Source organism: Chiloscyllium plagiosum, unplaced genomic scaffold (assembly GCF_037043375.1).
Source record: "Chiloscyllium plagiosum isolate Xiang-an unplaced genomic scaffold, Cpla_swu_hap1 HiC_scaffold_3, whole genome shotgun sequence".
NCBI classification, from domain to species: domain Eukaryota; kingdom Metazoa; phylum Chordata; class Chondrichthyes; order Orectolobiformes; family Hemiscylliidae; genus Chiloscyllium; species Chiloscyllium plagiosum.
Window position 1 is genome coordinate 55226821 of NW_028270141.1, and position 16448 is coordinate 55243268.

The 16448-nt window shown below is 41.1% G+C and overlaps 1 protein-coding gene across 3 annotated transcripts in view; it reads left to right on the plus strand.

The window, feature by feature from the left end:
- Positions 1 to 16448, plus strand: part of col19a1 (collagen, type XIX, alpha 1) — a 422382-nt gene that overhangs the window by 295963 nt on the left and 109971 nt on the right. For all 3 annotated transcript variants that reach the window (XM_087979446.1, XM_087979452.1, XM_087979458.1), the window contains 4 exons: positions 183 to 227; positions 332 to 385; positions 8037 to 8090; positions 9573 to 9626. In XM_087979446.1, the coding sequence (XP_087835572.1) occupies positions 183 to 227; positions 332 to 385; positions 8037 to 8090; positions 9573 to 9626 (207 nt within the window). The remainder of the gene's footprint in view (positions 1 to 182; positions 228 to 331; positions 386 to 8036; positions 8091 to 9572; positions 9627 to 16448) is intronic.

Consider the following 16448-nt stretch of genomic DNA (forward strand, 5'->3'; position numbering starts at 1 on the left):
GTCTGTGAATAAGAGTTTTAAAGGAGATGTCTTTTGTACTCTGTTTCTCTCTCCATAGATGCTGCCAGACCTGCTGATTTTCTCCAACAATTTGTGTTTATAATTCAGGTCTAGTCTAGTTCATACTTGGTGTTAAGATCGGTAAATCTCATGTATAACAACTTGTGATTGTTTTCTTACAGGGGCCTAAAGGAAACAAAGGATTGCAAGGCCACCCTGGTTTAAAGGTAGAGTGGAGCTGTGAAGCTATCTATTTGCAGTTATCTTGCTTACTTTAAACCTCACTGTTTTGCAATTATTAATTAATGATAATTTAATCACTTTTCCAAAGGGTGAAATGGGAGAACCAGGACTTCCTGGACTTATTGGAAAGCCAGGTTTGGAGGTACTTCTGTCAAATTTCCTTTCTGATTGTTCTGTATAATTGTTTTGTTTGATTTTGTGTCACATTCCAAGTGAATGGAGCAGCATGTTTACAATTCCACTGTGCCTTTTTTATTCATTTGTGGGAGTATGGACATTGCTGGCTGGTCATTATTTATTACCCATCCGTAGGTATCCTTGAGAAGGTAGAGTTGAACTACCATCTTGAACCATTGCTGTCTGCATGCTGTCGCTTGACCCACAATGCCCATAGGGACAAAATTCCAGCATTTTGACCTAGCAACAATGAAAGAATAGTGATATATTTCCAAGTCAGGATAGTGAGTAGCATGTATGCAGGTGGTGGTATTCCCATATATTTGCTGCCCTTGTGCTTCTGGATGGAAGTAGCTGTCAGTTTGGAAGGTGCTGTCTGCTACTCCAAACACATTGCTCTGGTCTGGAGTCACATGTACACCAGGCCAGGTGGCGGAAATGGATATTTGCTGATGTGGTGCCAGTCCAGTAGGTTGTTTTGTCCCGGATAGTGTCAAGCTTCTTCAGTGTTGTTGGAGCTACACTGATCCAGAAAAATGAATGGTATTCCATCACACTGCTGACTTGTGCCCTGCAGATGTTAGACAGGTTTTGGTGAATCAGGAAGTGAATTACTTGCCACAGTATTCATAGCCTCTGACCTACTCTTGTAGCCACTGTGTTTATATCATGAGTCCAGTTGAGTTTATGGTCAATGATAACCCCAAGGATGTTGGTAGTGGATGATTCAGTGATGATAATACCATTAAATGTAAAGGGGTGGTTGTTAGATTGTTTCTTATCGGAGATGATGGTCAATGCCTGGCATTTATGTGGCGCAAATATTATTTGCTACTTGTTTGCCAAGCCAGGATATTTGTCCAGATCTTGTTGCATTTGAAAATGGACCGCTTCAGTATCTGAGGAGTCACAAGTGGTACTGAACATTGTGAAAACATTGGCAAACATCTCTACTTCTGACCTTATGACGGAGGGAAGGTCATTGATGAAGATTGTTGGGCCAAGGACTCTACCCTGAGGAACTCTGGAAGACATGTTCTGGAGCTGAAATGACTGACCTAAATCATATGGTCAGAAGTAAAGATGATTAGACCCATCTTCCTATGCGCCAGGCAAGATGCCAGGCAAGAGCTTGCTTCCTGGTACCCATTGTTTCTAGTTTTGCCACGGTTCTTTGATGCTACACTAGGTCAAATGCAGCCCTTGATGTCGAGGATTGTCACTGTCACTTCACTTCTGGAATTCAGTTCTTTCATTCATGTGTGAAGCTATGCTGTCATGGCAGAAACAAAATTGGGTGTCTGAGTAGGCTATTACTGATCAAGTGCTGCTTGATAGCAGTGTTGATGTCATCTTTTATCAGTTTACTGGTGATCATGAGTAGACTTATGGGGCAGTAATTAGAAGGTGTGGATTTGTCTTGTTTTTTTATGTAGAGGACATACCTGTGCAATTTTCCACATTGTTGGGTGTATGCCATATTGTCACTATACTGGAAGCTTGGCTACGGAAGTGTCAAGTTCTGGAGCACAACTCTTCAATACTTCAAACCCCTCTGCTAACTAAAACTAACACCGCAGAAAAAGCTCGCCTCGCCTCATAATCCGCCAAAAGTGTGAGTGAAAGAAAACCTCCTATTTCCACTGTTTAAAGAAAAAATAACAATTTATTTACCTATCTCTAACAGTGAATGCTAAACAAAAACTAATAACAACCCAAGCACCCTTTTTCTTAACTAATCACTATCTGATCCCAACTCTATAAACATGCTGCTCCAATAACAATTATTAAATATGAACTTAATCTCTCAAAGTCCCTATAGTCTCTTATGCTGTCTTCCTTGTGATTTTCCAAATCTGCTGCTTTCTTTTGTCCATCTGAATCTGCTGTTTCATTCCATCCTTCCAATTCTGCTGTCTTCTCCTTAGATCCCCATGTTGATTTTTCTTTTTTTATTGTGAGTGTCTTTGTATAAAATATCTTCTGAGAGATTTCTTTGAGAACATTGACATGTTTATTTCTTCCTATGGCAATTGGCTCTGACTAATTTTCAAAATGTCCTTTTTAAATTCTCAAGGCTCATAACCTCTCATTGGTCCAATGTTGTCAATACAATCAAGTTCAAATTCAGTTGGTTTTTGATATCCTGGGCACAATTTAAATTAGCTCGTTAAATTCAACTCCAGTTGCCTTAACATCAAAACATAACCCCAAGTTGATTGTTAGATATTATCAATTCTCAGCACTCTCTGTACCTAACAGCTAATCACAGACACATGTGCTGTCACAATCTCTCAACTCAGAAAAGGCATTTGTCTCTTAAAGTGACCATATACGCTTTCGACTTCAAACAGTACTGTTCCCAGAAAATTGTCAGGGCTCATAGCTGTTGCTCTATTCACTGCCTCCAAGTGTTTCTTCATATCATGTGGATTGAATTGAATTGGCTGTGGACTGGTATCTATGATGCTGAGGATCACTGGAGGAGGCCAAGATGGATCATCCACTCAGCACTTCTGGCTGAAGATCATTGTGAATGCCTCAGCCTTAACCTTTGCACTAAAGTCTTGGGCTCTTCCACTATTGAGGATGGAGATATTTGTGGACAACTACATGTGACAGGACTGCTCAGTTTATAAATGCTCCATTGGTTGTGGGATCACTTAGCCCTGTCTATCACTGGTTGCTTGCACTGTTTAGCATGCAAGTAGTCCTGTATGGTAGTTTCACCAGGTTGACATCTTATTTTTAGATATGCCTGGTATTGCTCCTGACATGCCATCCTGCACTGTCCATTAAATCAAGGTTGATTCCTTGACTTGATGGTAAGGGTTAAGTTGGGTAATAAGTGATAAATTGGGTCATGAGGTTGCAAATTGTGCTGTTCTACTGCTGTTCTTAACCATAGCACCTCATGGATACCCAGTCTGGAGTTGTTCAATCTATTCAAAGGCTGTCCTATTGAGCGCAGTGATAGTGTCATTTGGAGGGTAGTCTTAATATCCAGATAGGACTTCATGAATGTAAAGGATTGTGTGGTGGTCACTCATGGACAGATGCATCTGCAGTAGTAGATTGGTAAGGATGTGGTCAAGTATCTTTTTCCCTCTTGTTGATTCCCTCATCACCTGCTGCAGACCCACTCTAGCAGTTATATCCTTTAGGACCTGACCAGTTCATTCAGTGGTGCTGCTGCTTGAAATTCCCCACCCAATGTACATTTTGCACCCTTTCCACCCTCAGTACCTACTCCAAACATTGTTCAACATGGAGGAGTATTGATTCATCAGCCAAAAGAGTACGGTACATGATAACCAGCAGGAGGTTTCCTTGTGCATGTTTAACCTGAAGCCATGAGACTTCATGGGGTCCAGAGTAAATGTTCAGGACTCCTGATTCTACACCACTATGGTGTCACCTCTGCTGGGTCTGTCCTGCCAGTGGCACAGAAAATATTGAAGGATGGTGATGGTGGTGACAGTGAAGTATGATTCCATGAGTACTATGTCTAGGTCTTTACTTGACTAGTCTGTGATACAATTCACCCAGCTTTGGCATTAGCCCCTCAGATGTTAACAAGGAGGACTTTAAGTGTCAACAGTGCTGTTTCTGGTGTTGTCTTTTCTGGTGCATGGGTCAAAGCCAGGTGATCCATCTGGTTTCAATTCTTTGTTGAGACTTTGTAGCATTTAATACAATTGAATACCTTGCTAGGCCATTTCAGAGGGCAGTTGAGAATCAACCACATTACAGCCCAAACAGATTATCATTGTATTTCTAACATTGCAATATGGCTATTGGTTCTTGACAAGGAGTCACAGATCAGCCCAAGAGCACTGTACAACTGAAAGGACAATGATGAAGTAATCTTGTTTGTCTACTGTTGCACAAACCTGATGTATTTAAGACCATAAGATGTAGAAGCAGAAGCAGGAGTTTGGTCCATCATTCATTGAGATCATGGCTGATCAAATAATCCTCAACTCCACCTTTCTGCCTTTTCCCAATATTCTTGATTCTCCTACTGATTAAAAATCCATCTATTTCAGCCTTGAATATACTTAATGGTTCAAACTTAACAGCCCTCTCGAGTAAAGAATCCCACAGATTTACTATCCTCTGAGAGAATAAAATCTTTCTCATTTCTGTCTTAAATCTATGACCCCTTATTCTGCGATTGTGCCCTCTGATCCTTGGTTGTTACATAAGGGGAAACAACCTCTTCACATTTATCATGTCCAAACCCCTGAGACATTTGGATGTTGCAATAAGATCGGCTCTCAATCTTCTATTACTTAATTATATTTAAACCCCTGAAAACAATTCCTCACTTGAAATGAACAGCACTGAACTGAAGCTGAATTATAAAGTTATTATGGTACCAAAGGAGGGCCTTGGATACATTATGTTGATGCCAGCTTTGTAGAACTCTCCAGTCAGTCTTAATCCCCTACTCTCTAACTGTAATCCTAAAACTTTATTTCCCTTAAGTGACCACTGAATTTGTTTGGAATTTTTTTGTTGTCTGTACTTCCACTATCTCCATGATAAGTGGGTTCCAATCATCTTTACATCTTCAATGGAGAGAAGGCAAGCTAACATTTTGAGTCCAGATAACTCTTCATTGGTTATCTATGTTCAAAACATTAGCTTGCTCGCTCTACATGGATGATACCTAACCCACTGTGATCTCCAGCATTTGTTGTTTTCAGTACAGATTCCAGCATCTGCAGTAATTTGCTCCTTCATCCTTACATCTTCTTCATCCCGCCCCCCCCCCCCAACCCCCGTCTTGGTCCAAAACCTTAAATCTGTGTCCCCTTCTCTTTGTACAATGAACTAATGGGAATCTGTTTCCCCTGTCTACTTGATCGAAACCTGTCATAATCTTGCTGATGTTTGCTTTATTTCCTCTCAAAATCCCTAACATCTCCAACCTAATCTTACAGCTAAAGTCCTCCAACACTGGAATCATTCTGATAAATCTCCTCTGTACCCTCCCAAGGGCTCTCAGATCCTTTCTCATGTGCGGTGACTATAACTGGATGTCATACCAGTTTTATTCTTTACATGAAACTTTACCTCACCACAAGATCTCAATTCCGTTTGTCTATTCCTTGCTCCATCATGCCTTTTTCAGGCTACCTCTTAAATGTACCTATGCAATTCATCTCACATAATTGCTGTGGCAGCAAGTTCCACATTTTCACCATTTAATTTGAGAATAGGTTCCTTTCCATCCTCTTCCTGCATTGTGGATGGACATGTTTTTCCGTTGGTCCATGATTACTCTGGAAGTCATACTGCAGTCTTTATAACCAGATTAAACCATCACTGACTTGTCACTCTTAAGTGAAGATTGTTGTGTTATACCTGGGTGAAGCAACTAGCAATTCTGCACATGAGAAGAAAAAGCTAAAATTTCTCATTCAATTTGCAATAAAGTGAAGTCACTAAAATCAACACAGAATTGATTTTAAGACAAATGCAAGAAAGTAAGCTCATTTAGCTATCCATTTAAGGGTTTCTCAGGAGCAGTTACTATAATTCCTCTTTGGAAACAAATGGCTATTTAGACCCTTGAGCCCATCCTGCTATTCAGTGCAATTGCAGCTTATCACCTTAGTACCTAGCTCTCCCAAAGGCTTACCCCTCACTACCATTCAAAGGACCGGTGTGGGAACTTAATGATTATGAATGGAACCGTATTCCAGGGAAAGAGTTCAGATCCCAGCATGCCAGTGAGAAAATCTAAGTTACCTTATTGAATTGTGTAAAACTTGAAGTTTTAAGACCTGAATATTAGCTGTAAGATAGGCAGTTGAACTTCACAAGGGTGACACTTTCAAGGGGGTAAACCATCCTAGGTCTATGGAACAGTAAACAATGACACAGATTATTGTCCATGGTGCTGAATCTATGGGCCAGGGTTTGATGTTCACATGAAAAAGGAGCGATTGTGGAAAAGATTCACCAGATTGAATCCATAATCCCTGTTCCTAAAACAAGCCCACGATATCGGAAAAATGAAGGAAAAAAATTGAATTCAGAAATTAACTTTTAAATGAGGTTGTAGGTGACTTGAGTACATTTCAGTCCATCTGTCTTACCTTCTGCCCCTCTGTCCCTGTTTCCTTGGATTAAGCCATGTACTTCCATTAGGTTGGTCCATTGTGGGCGGCACGGTGGCACAGTGGTTAGCACTGCTGCCTCACAGCGCCTGAGATTCAGGTTCAATTCCCGCCTCAGGCGACTGACTGTATGGAGTTTGCACATTCTCCCCGTGTCTGCGTGGGTTTCCTCCGGGTGCTCCGGTTTCCTCCCACAGTCCAAAAGATGTGCAGGGTCAGGTGAATTGGCCATGCTAAATTGCCCGTAGTGTTAGGTAAGGGGTAAATGTAGGGGTATGGGTGGGTTTCGCTTCGGCGGGTCGGTGTGGACTTGTTGGGCCGAAGGGCCTGTTTCCACACTGTAATGTAATCTAATCTAATCTAATCTACTCTAATCTAATCTAATCTAATCCATATTTATAAGGCAGATACTGCAGTGGTTTTGCCATTGCCTTCTGCAAAATGGCTGAGAAGTAGACTCTGCCAGTCATATCTTCTTCAATCAGATGTAGTGAAAGGATTAAAGGCCTCAGAACAATCTACTTGACCACAATATGAACATCCTTTCTATGGCCAACAATTCTGAGTGTGAGACTCATAGATGAAGCTTCTGGTGTTAAGGTAGGGATGCTATCTACTGCACTACAAGACTTCCTCACACAAGTATTTATACTGAGTTCAAAAAAAATCTAGAGCTGAAAGGTTGTTAAATTATAGAAAAAAAATTCACTTAATGAAATCTATGAAAGAAAGGGCTTCCTGTCCTGATCCAGTATTGTCTATATTTGACTTAAGTGTAGCTGGCTGAGTGATTTCTCCAGTGACTTAGCAAGTCAATTGATCATATTGAATTTAGGATGCCTGAGAATCAGTGATAACATCAGCGAGGCCAACATCCTGGCACTGTGCAAGATAGAATTTAGTGACAATTTGATCTTCTGTCCCATTATCATACCAACGTTAGCTATCCAGCTCTAATCTGAAATTCCCCCTCAGACACTTCATTGTAACAATGGGTTGAATTTGATCATTCCATCCTTAAGTACTAGAGGTCAGCCTTGTATGAGTTATGCCACTTGTCTCCAAGGCTCTCAGACTCAAAGATAGCTGAGAATACCCAAGGTGCAGGCTGACATGGAACATAACATAATTCTTTCATCGACACTGATAATCAATAGGTTAGTTTGTAAAATGAAAATATGACAGGTACAAGTGGGAGAAGCTATGATGATGGAAGATTTATGACTCTGCCACTTTGGCAAAAAAAACATTGAGGACTGCATTATTATTGCAGGAGTGTAGACATTCACCATTCATGTCAGTGATATTATGTTAATGCAGAGTGTAGGGTCCAGCCTGCATATGACAGATCTAATATCTGAAGGCAGACAAGAAAGGACTGAAACTAGATGGCTGCATTCTATTGACAGAGCTTTGATGCTTCCCATTATCATTCCCTTTAGCAAAGTTTCAAGTGTTATACTTTCAAACATTCTTGTCTTTCAGGGTCGACCTGGATTACCAGGTCCTGTGGGTCCCAAAGGATTAAAAGGAGAAATAGTAAGTATGTTTGAACATTCTTAAATTAATGTTGAAAATGTATGAGAATTAATGATCCTGTGCTGATCCCATATTATCACACTATATTCACCATCCCTCATTTCTGGATAGATGAAAGAATTGCCCCAAATCTGCTAATCACAAATCTGCTTAAACTGGACCTGAAGAAGTGGGCAAAGCTTTGAATGATTCAGTCTTTGCCATGGCAAAACTCAGAAAAATAAGAGGTAAAAACAATGACTGCAGATGGTGGAAACCAGATTCTGAATTAGAGTGGTGCTGGAAAAGCACAGCAGTTCAGGCACCTGCTCCTCGGATGCTGCCAGAATCATAGGATTATAGTGTTACACAGTACACAAGAGGCCTTTTGGCCCATAGCGTCTGTCCCACCAAAAATATATTTCACCTGCACTAGCCCAAGTTTGCTGCACTAGGCCCATAGCCCTGAAGGTTATGACACTTCAGATGCTCATCCAAGTAACTGTTAAAGGCCGTGAAGTTTCCTGCCTCAATTATCCTCCAAGGTACTGCATTACAGACCTCACCACCATCTGGGTGAAAATAATTTTCCTCAAATCCCCTCTAAACCACCTGCCTTTCACTTCAAAATTATACCCCTTTGTTGTTGATCTCCCAACTAAGGGGCACAGCTATTTTCTACTTACTCAATCCATCCGCCTCATGATCTTATACACTCCTATCAGGTCCCCGTCAACCTTCTCTGCTTCAAAGAAAACAACCCAAGCTTATCCAGCTGAAATACCTGTGCCAGGCAGCATTTCTAATTTATACAGTGAGCCTTGTTTTCAACACAAGGATTTTTTTTTAATGGTAAGCTTGTAATTGGAAGTTTTCTAAGGGTTAATCTTGCTTCAAGAAGTAATTCTTTCAAGATATGTCAGTTTAGGATTTCCCTCCTCCATGAGTTTCATGTGCATTCACTATACTTGAGCCTCTCTCACAGTCTTAAATGGGAAGGATTTTCTACTTTGTAATTATTGTGACAGTACTGCTCTAAGGAGGTTTGGCAGACTCTAACAGATCCAATGTACAGGTGCAGAATCCTTTATCCGAAATGCTTAGGACTAGCTGGGTTTCAGAATGCAGAATTTTTCAAATTTCAGAATAGGTGACAGTTTGATGTGAAATTTTTAAAACTCTGACTGGAGGAGCAGACACACTGAGTAAAACGGGCCTTGAGACAGAATTGAGACACATTAGTGCTGGGCCACACACCCCCACCACGCCCACGTCGCATCTGAGTGACATGCATCGAGTGGTTGTGGACTTGGGTTAACTTTTTGCATGCCAAACAACTTTGTTTATGAGAAAAAAACTTCACACAAAACCTTTGGACTTTGGAGCTTTTTGGATTTCGGGATTTCGGATAATGGGTTGTTTACTTGTACTGGGTTGTCACTTTCTGATTATGATCAAATATTGATCGATGATGATCTTTCTTTCTCTTTTATTGTTTCTTAGGGAACAACAGGAGAACCAGGCCAATCAGGAATACAGGGTGAAAAGGGTGACAAGGTTTTTATTTCTTTTCATTCTGTTATTATCTTTAGAAATACTGGTGTTATCATCATGTTTATGTCCTAAGCCAAGCCATTGACAACCCATTTTACGTCTTGTACAATTTTCCTAGCGATCATGGAAAAAAGAAATAGTTGAAGTGAAAAAGGATTTATGAACAGGATTAACAATAATCCTAACATGTTCTATAAATACATTAAAAGGAAGAGATTAACCAGGGAAATGGTTAGGCCCATTAGGGACCAAGGGGGCAATCTATGTGTGAAGCTGCAGGATATTGGAAGGGTGTTAAATAAATATTTTTCTTTAGTCTTTACTCTGGAAAAGGAGAACGTGAGTACAAAATTCAGGAAAAGAGACTGTGAGGAAATTGCACCATTTGACATGGAATGGGGATAATGGAGGCTCTGTCAGGCTTGTGAACAGACAAACCCCCAGCCAGATGAATTGCATTCCAAGCTGCTGTGGGCTCAAAGCAGGAAATTGTGGGGGCTCTAAACACAAAATTTTAATTCATCTCTGGCCATGGGGTAAGTACCAGAAGACTGGAGATTGGCTAATGTGGTTCTACATTTTGAGAAGGATGGTAGAGAAGAACTATGAAATTACAGATTGGTGAGTCTCACATCGGTGGCAGGGAAACTGTTGGCGAAAATTCTGAAGGAGCGAATCAATACCCACTTGGAAAAACATGGGTTAATTAGGAACAGTCAGCATGGCTTTGTCAGAGGGAGGTCATGCCTAACAAATTTGTTAGAGTCTTTTTTTGAAAATGTGATCAAGTGAGTGGATGAGGGAAATTGAGTTGATATAGATCATATGAATTTTAGCGAAGCATTTGACAAGGTCCCACATAGGAGACTGATTGAGAAGGTTAAAGCACATGGAATTAAGGGAAACTTGGTGAGCTGGATCAGAAACTGGCTTAGTAATAGGACACAAAGGGTAATGGTAGAAGGCTGTCCGAGTGACTGGAGGTTGGGTTCCAATGGTGTACCACAAGGATCAGTATTGTGATCTTTATTGTTTGTTATACATGTAAATGATAGCAATAAAAATGGAGGTAATGTTAAACAGTTTTGCAGATGACACCAAGGTTGGTAGAATGGTTTATAGCAAAGAAGATGTTTGTAGGTTTCAGCAAGATATAGATGGCTTCGTCAGATGGGCAGACCATTGGCAGATGGTATTTAACCCTGATAAATGCTAAGTGATGCACTTTGGAAGAAGAAACAAGATGAGGAAGTATTTAATGAATAGCAGGACACTGGGTAGCTCAAAGTAACAGAGGAATCTGGGGTAATTATTCACAGATCCCCAAAGTCAGCAGCACGGCTCACTGGTTAGCACTGTTGCATCACAGCGCCAGAGACTTGGGTTCAATTCCCGCCTCAGGCAACTGTTTGTGTGGAGTTCGCACTTTCTCCTCGTGTCTGCGTGGGTTTCCTCTGGGTGCTCCGGTTTCCTCCCACAGTCCAAAAATGTGCAGGTTAGGTGAATTGGCCTCGCTAAATTGCCCGTAGTGTTAGGTGAAGGGGTAAATGTAGGGGAATGGGGGGGTTGCGCTTAGGCAGGTTGGTGTGGACTTGTTGGGCCGAAGGGTCTGTTTCCACACTGTAAGTAATCTAATCTAATCTAATCTTAAGAAGATATATGAGTCACTTGCTTTCATCAGTCGTGGCATAGAGTATAAGAGCCAGGAGATAATATAGGAGTTGTACAGCATGTTAGTCTGGCCACATCCGGAGTACTGTGTGCAGTTCTGGTCACCTCACTACAGGAATGATGAGATAGGGGGTACAGAGGAGGTACAGCAGGATGTTGCCTGAGGGAGAGATGGAGAAAGTTACCTATAAGGAAAGACTAGATAGATTTGGATTGTTTTCTTCAGAGCAGAGAACATTGAGGAGGGACATGATTGAGGTATATAGGATTATGAGGGGTATGGACAGGATGAATAGAGAGCAGCTATTCTCCTTGGCTGAGGGGTCAATCACAAGAGGGCATAGTTTAAGGAGAAAAGGCAGGTAATTCAGAAGATATTAGGGAAAATAACATTTTCACTCAATGGGTGATGAGAACCTAGAATACACTGGAAAGTAGTGAAAGCTGGAAACTTTACAACCTTTAGAGAATAATTGGATGAGCACTTCAAATATGAAACAATTCAAAGGTGTGACAAGTGCAGGAAATTGGAATTAATGTTTTTTTTATTGTAGTTATGTAGGTACAGACTCAATGGACCAAAGGGCCTTGTCTGCACTGTGCGATTCTATGAATCTTTGAATCTAAATGACTATTGCAAATGTAAGCAGAAAATCCAGGGGAGAGGGATTAATTCGATTTTTTTAAAGCACTGTAAGGATAAAATGGAACACTGGGCATCCCAATGTGCTGTAAGATTGAATGATTTAATGAAGATTGATGAAGATTAAGACCAACTGTAAATTGAAGTGCCAGCCATGGCTCAGGGAGTAGCACTTTTGTCTCTGAGACAGCAGGTGTTGGGTTCAAGACCAACTCTAGAACATGTGGACAGAATCTAGGCTGATACTCCAGCACAATACGAAGAACTGCTGCACTGTTGGATGTGCTGTTTCTTAAATGTGAGTCTCCTGTCTCAGTGGAGTGTAATTGATCTCCTGGCATTCTGTTCAAGGTGAACAAGGGAATTATCTCTGACCTCCTTGTCAATGTTGATCTTTTCATTGAATCCCTATAGTGTTGAAGCCGGACATTCAACCCATTGAATCCACACCGACCTCTGATGAGCATCCCACACAGACTCACCTGATCCCCATAACCTTGCATTTCCCACAGCTAATCCATCCAACCTGCAAGTCCCTGGCACTATGGGCGATTTAGCATGGCCAATCTACCTAACCTGCACATCTTTGGAATGTGGGAGGAAACCCATGCAGACACGGGGAGAGTGTGCAAACGCTACACAGACAGTCACCTGAGGGTGGAATCGAACTCAGGTCCCTGACACTGTGAGGTAGCAGTGCCACGTAACATAGCAAATAAAATACATTGTCTGGGAACTTCATTTTAGATAAAGATATTGGGGAGGTTACAGAAAAGATTCCTGAGAGTGTTTCTAGGGATGAGGAATTTCAGTTGTAAAGACAACTGTGACTGCCATCCTTGGGGAAGAGAAGCTTGAGAGGAGATTTATTTGAGGTGTTCAGAATCATGGAGGCTGTGGACAGAGCAGAGAGGAATAAGCTGTTCCCTTTGATGTACAGCTTGAGAACACCCACTGAAGTTCAATGGCAAAAAAAAGCAACAATGACATGAGGAAAAACCAGTGGTGAGGATCTGGAATGAGCATGTGGTGGAAAGTCAATCGGGACATTCAAAAGTTGTTTGAGGAGCAAGGATCTGTCGAGCTATACTGAAAAAGCAGGGGATTGGGAATAAGATGATTTGCATTTTTAGCGAACCAGCACATGGGCCAGTTAGCCTTCTCCTGTCCTGTATCCATTCTGTGATCCTATAAAGTAATCAGGTTATTTATCGGTAACTGTTACCATATTGCGAGAATGTCTACACCCCAGAATCTGTTAAGTGCCTTCGACAAGGCAGTGAAAGGCAGGATGGTAAAACCCACATTATCCAGTATATTTCAGAATTGGGTGGAGCTAATAAATCAGAAATGTTGGTTAAACCAATGGTTAATAATTCAGCTATTTGGGAGACTGATTGCAGATTGTTCTTTTGCAATCCCTACAGAATGTTAACATCAATCGAGTAAACACCTGGTTATCTGGTACCTAACCATCTGGAATTTTCATGCAACTGGCAAAACTATCCTTGAAGAATCATGAAATTGGTTGCCTGTGTTAACTTTGTAAATCCAGTGAGAAATATTTCCAGAAATGAGTTTGATGGATGGCTGGATGTTGATAAAGATGATCCGATGAAAATGACATTAAATATAGAAAACATTATAGGCAGTGGTTGGAACCTAAAGTTCAAGAAAAGTGATGATGGCAGAGAAGCAGGCTAAGAGAGTTTCATGATGGACTGCTGCCGAAAGAGTGGAAAATGCCCTGAAACTTTACTCCACAAGCTTTAATGCAATTTAATTTCCTGCAGTCCCAATATTTGCATATATTATGGACCAGACTAAACCCCCTCAAAGTATATGAAGAAGATAGTCTAGACCGAAACATTTATTTATTTTAACGGCAAGTGCCAGGCATGGTGTTCCAGATGTACTTCAATTGGTCAAACTACCAATCTTGAAGCAAACCACACTTTATTCATATAAGATAGTTAAAATACAGGCAAAATAAAAAGAAAAGAATTGGCCTGACTCTTACTCTATTGAAATGCTTAATATAATAAGATATACATATATTAATTGCAATAATTAATTGTTCCAGTATAAAAACATCCCATAAACACACCATTAGCAAAGGCAAATTCAGTAAAATAAATTATCTCATATGCAGCAGGAAGAGAACCAGCAGCAACAAATGAAAAATTAAAACTAAAAATCCGGTTTCTGTGGAAGCTTGATCCCACTTGTTAAGGCTGGTTCTATTGTTCCAACTTTTAAGAAAAAAACTTCAAGGCCTCACAAGCTGTTTATTGGCTTTGAAGCAGACTGCTCTGGACCTCTGTCTTAATCTTTCTTCATAAAAAGGTCAGCACAACATACACCACTTAAAGCCATAGTATTTTCACACCTCCCCCTTAAAAAGGACCATCAATATGCAAAGGCATCTTCATTTTTAAAAAACCTTTAACATTACATTATTAGTACACAACAATGAACATACATTATGTTGACTGTAAGCATGCAAACATTCATAACTATAGTCCATTTGAATCGAGAGTCTGGTGCTGGAAAAGCACAGCAGATCAGGCAGCATCCGAGGAGCAGGAGAATTAACGTTTCGGGCATAAGCCCTTCATCAGGCTCATACAGTCCATTTGAGTCAGTTTCTTTCCTGCCATTGATTGCCTCCACCTTCCTTCATCAATGTTGCAACAATGTATCAGGAATTGCATTCTCATGTCCTGCCACGTGTCCAATTTTGAAATTGAAGGCTGCAATAATAAGCTCCATCTAAACTGTCTGGATGTTTTATCCTAAACTTGTCCAGAAACTGTAAGGGATTATGATCAGTACATTCAGTTGTCTCAGACACATTACCAGCAATATAATTTTTTAAAATTTATTAACTTGTGGGATGTAGGTGTCGCTGGCTGGCCAGCATTTATTGCCCATCCCTCATTGTCCTTCAGAAAGTGATAATGATCTGCCTTCTTGCTGCAATTCCCCTCCTGTAGTTTGATCTACAATGCCAGTAGGCAGAGAATTCCAGGATTTTGAGCCAGTGACAGTGAAAGAACAATGCTATATTTCCAGTTCAGAATGGTGAATGACTTGGAGGGGAACTTGAAGGTGGTGATGTTCTTATGTATCTACTGTACTTGCCCTTCTAGATTGAAATGGCCATGGGTTTGAAAAGTGTTGCCTGAGGATCTTTGGTGAATTTCTGCAGTGCATTTTGTAGACAGTACACACTGCTGCTACTGAGTGTTGGTGGTGGAGGGAGTGGATGCTTGTGAATGTGGTGCCAATCAAGCCCCTCTGTCCTGGATAGTGTCAAGCTTCTTGAGTGTCATTGGGGCTGCAGTCATGCAGGCAAGTGGGGAACATTCTATCACACTCCTGACTTTGCCTTGTAAGTAGTGAATGGGCTTTGGGAAGTCAGGAGGTGAGTTACTTTCTGCAATATTCCTAGCCTCTGACCTGCTGTTGTAGCCACTGTGTTTATGTGGTGAGTCCAGTTGAGTTTTTGGTCAATGATATGTCAAAAGTGGGGAATTCTGTGATGGAAACACCATTGAATGACAAGTGGCGGTGGTTAGATCATCTCTTTTCATGATGGTCATAGCCTGGCATTTGTGTTGCGCAAATGTTACTTGTCACTTGTAAGCTCAAGCCTGGATATTGACCAGCTCTTGTTGCATTTGAATATGGACTGTTTCAGTATCTGAGGAGTCATGAACAGTACTGAACACTGTACAATCATCAGCGAATATCCCCACTTAAAACCTTATGATGGAGGGAAGATCATTGATGCAGCAGCTGAAGATGGTTGAGCCGAGGATAGTACCCTGAAGAACTCCTGCAGAGATATCCTGGAGCTGAGATGACTGACCTCCAACAACCACAATTATTTTCCTATGTTTCGGGTATAACTCTAACCACCAGAAAGTTTGCCCCAGTACTCATTGATTCCAGTTTTGCTAGAGCTCCCTGATGTCACACTCACTTGAATGCAGCCTTGATGTCAAAAGCTGTCACTCTTACCTTACCTCTGGAATTGAACTCTTTTGTCCATGTTTGAACCAAGGGTGCAATGAGGCTGGGCGTTGAGTGGCCCTGGTGGAACCCAAACTGGGTATCACTGAGCAGGTTAGGGCTGAACAGATGCTGCTTGATAGCCCTGTTGATGACATCTTCCATCACTTTACTGATGATTGAGAGTAGACTGATGGAGTGGTAATTGGCTGGGTTGGATTTGCCATGCTTTTTATGTATAGGACATACCTGCAAAATTTTCCACATTGTTGGGTAAATACTAGTGTTGTAAATGTACTAGAACAGCTTGGCTAGGAGAGCGGCAAGTTCTGGAGCAAAGGTCTTCAGCACTTTTGCCGGAATGTTCACAGGACACATAGCCTTCACAGTGTCAAGTGTCTCCAACCATTTCTTGATCTCACATGGAATGAATCGAATTGGCTGAAGACTGGTATCTGTAATGCTGGGGATCACTGGAGGAGGCCAAGATGGAT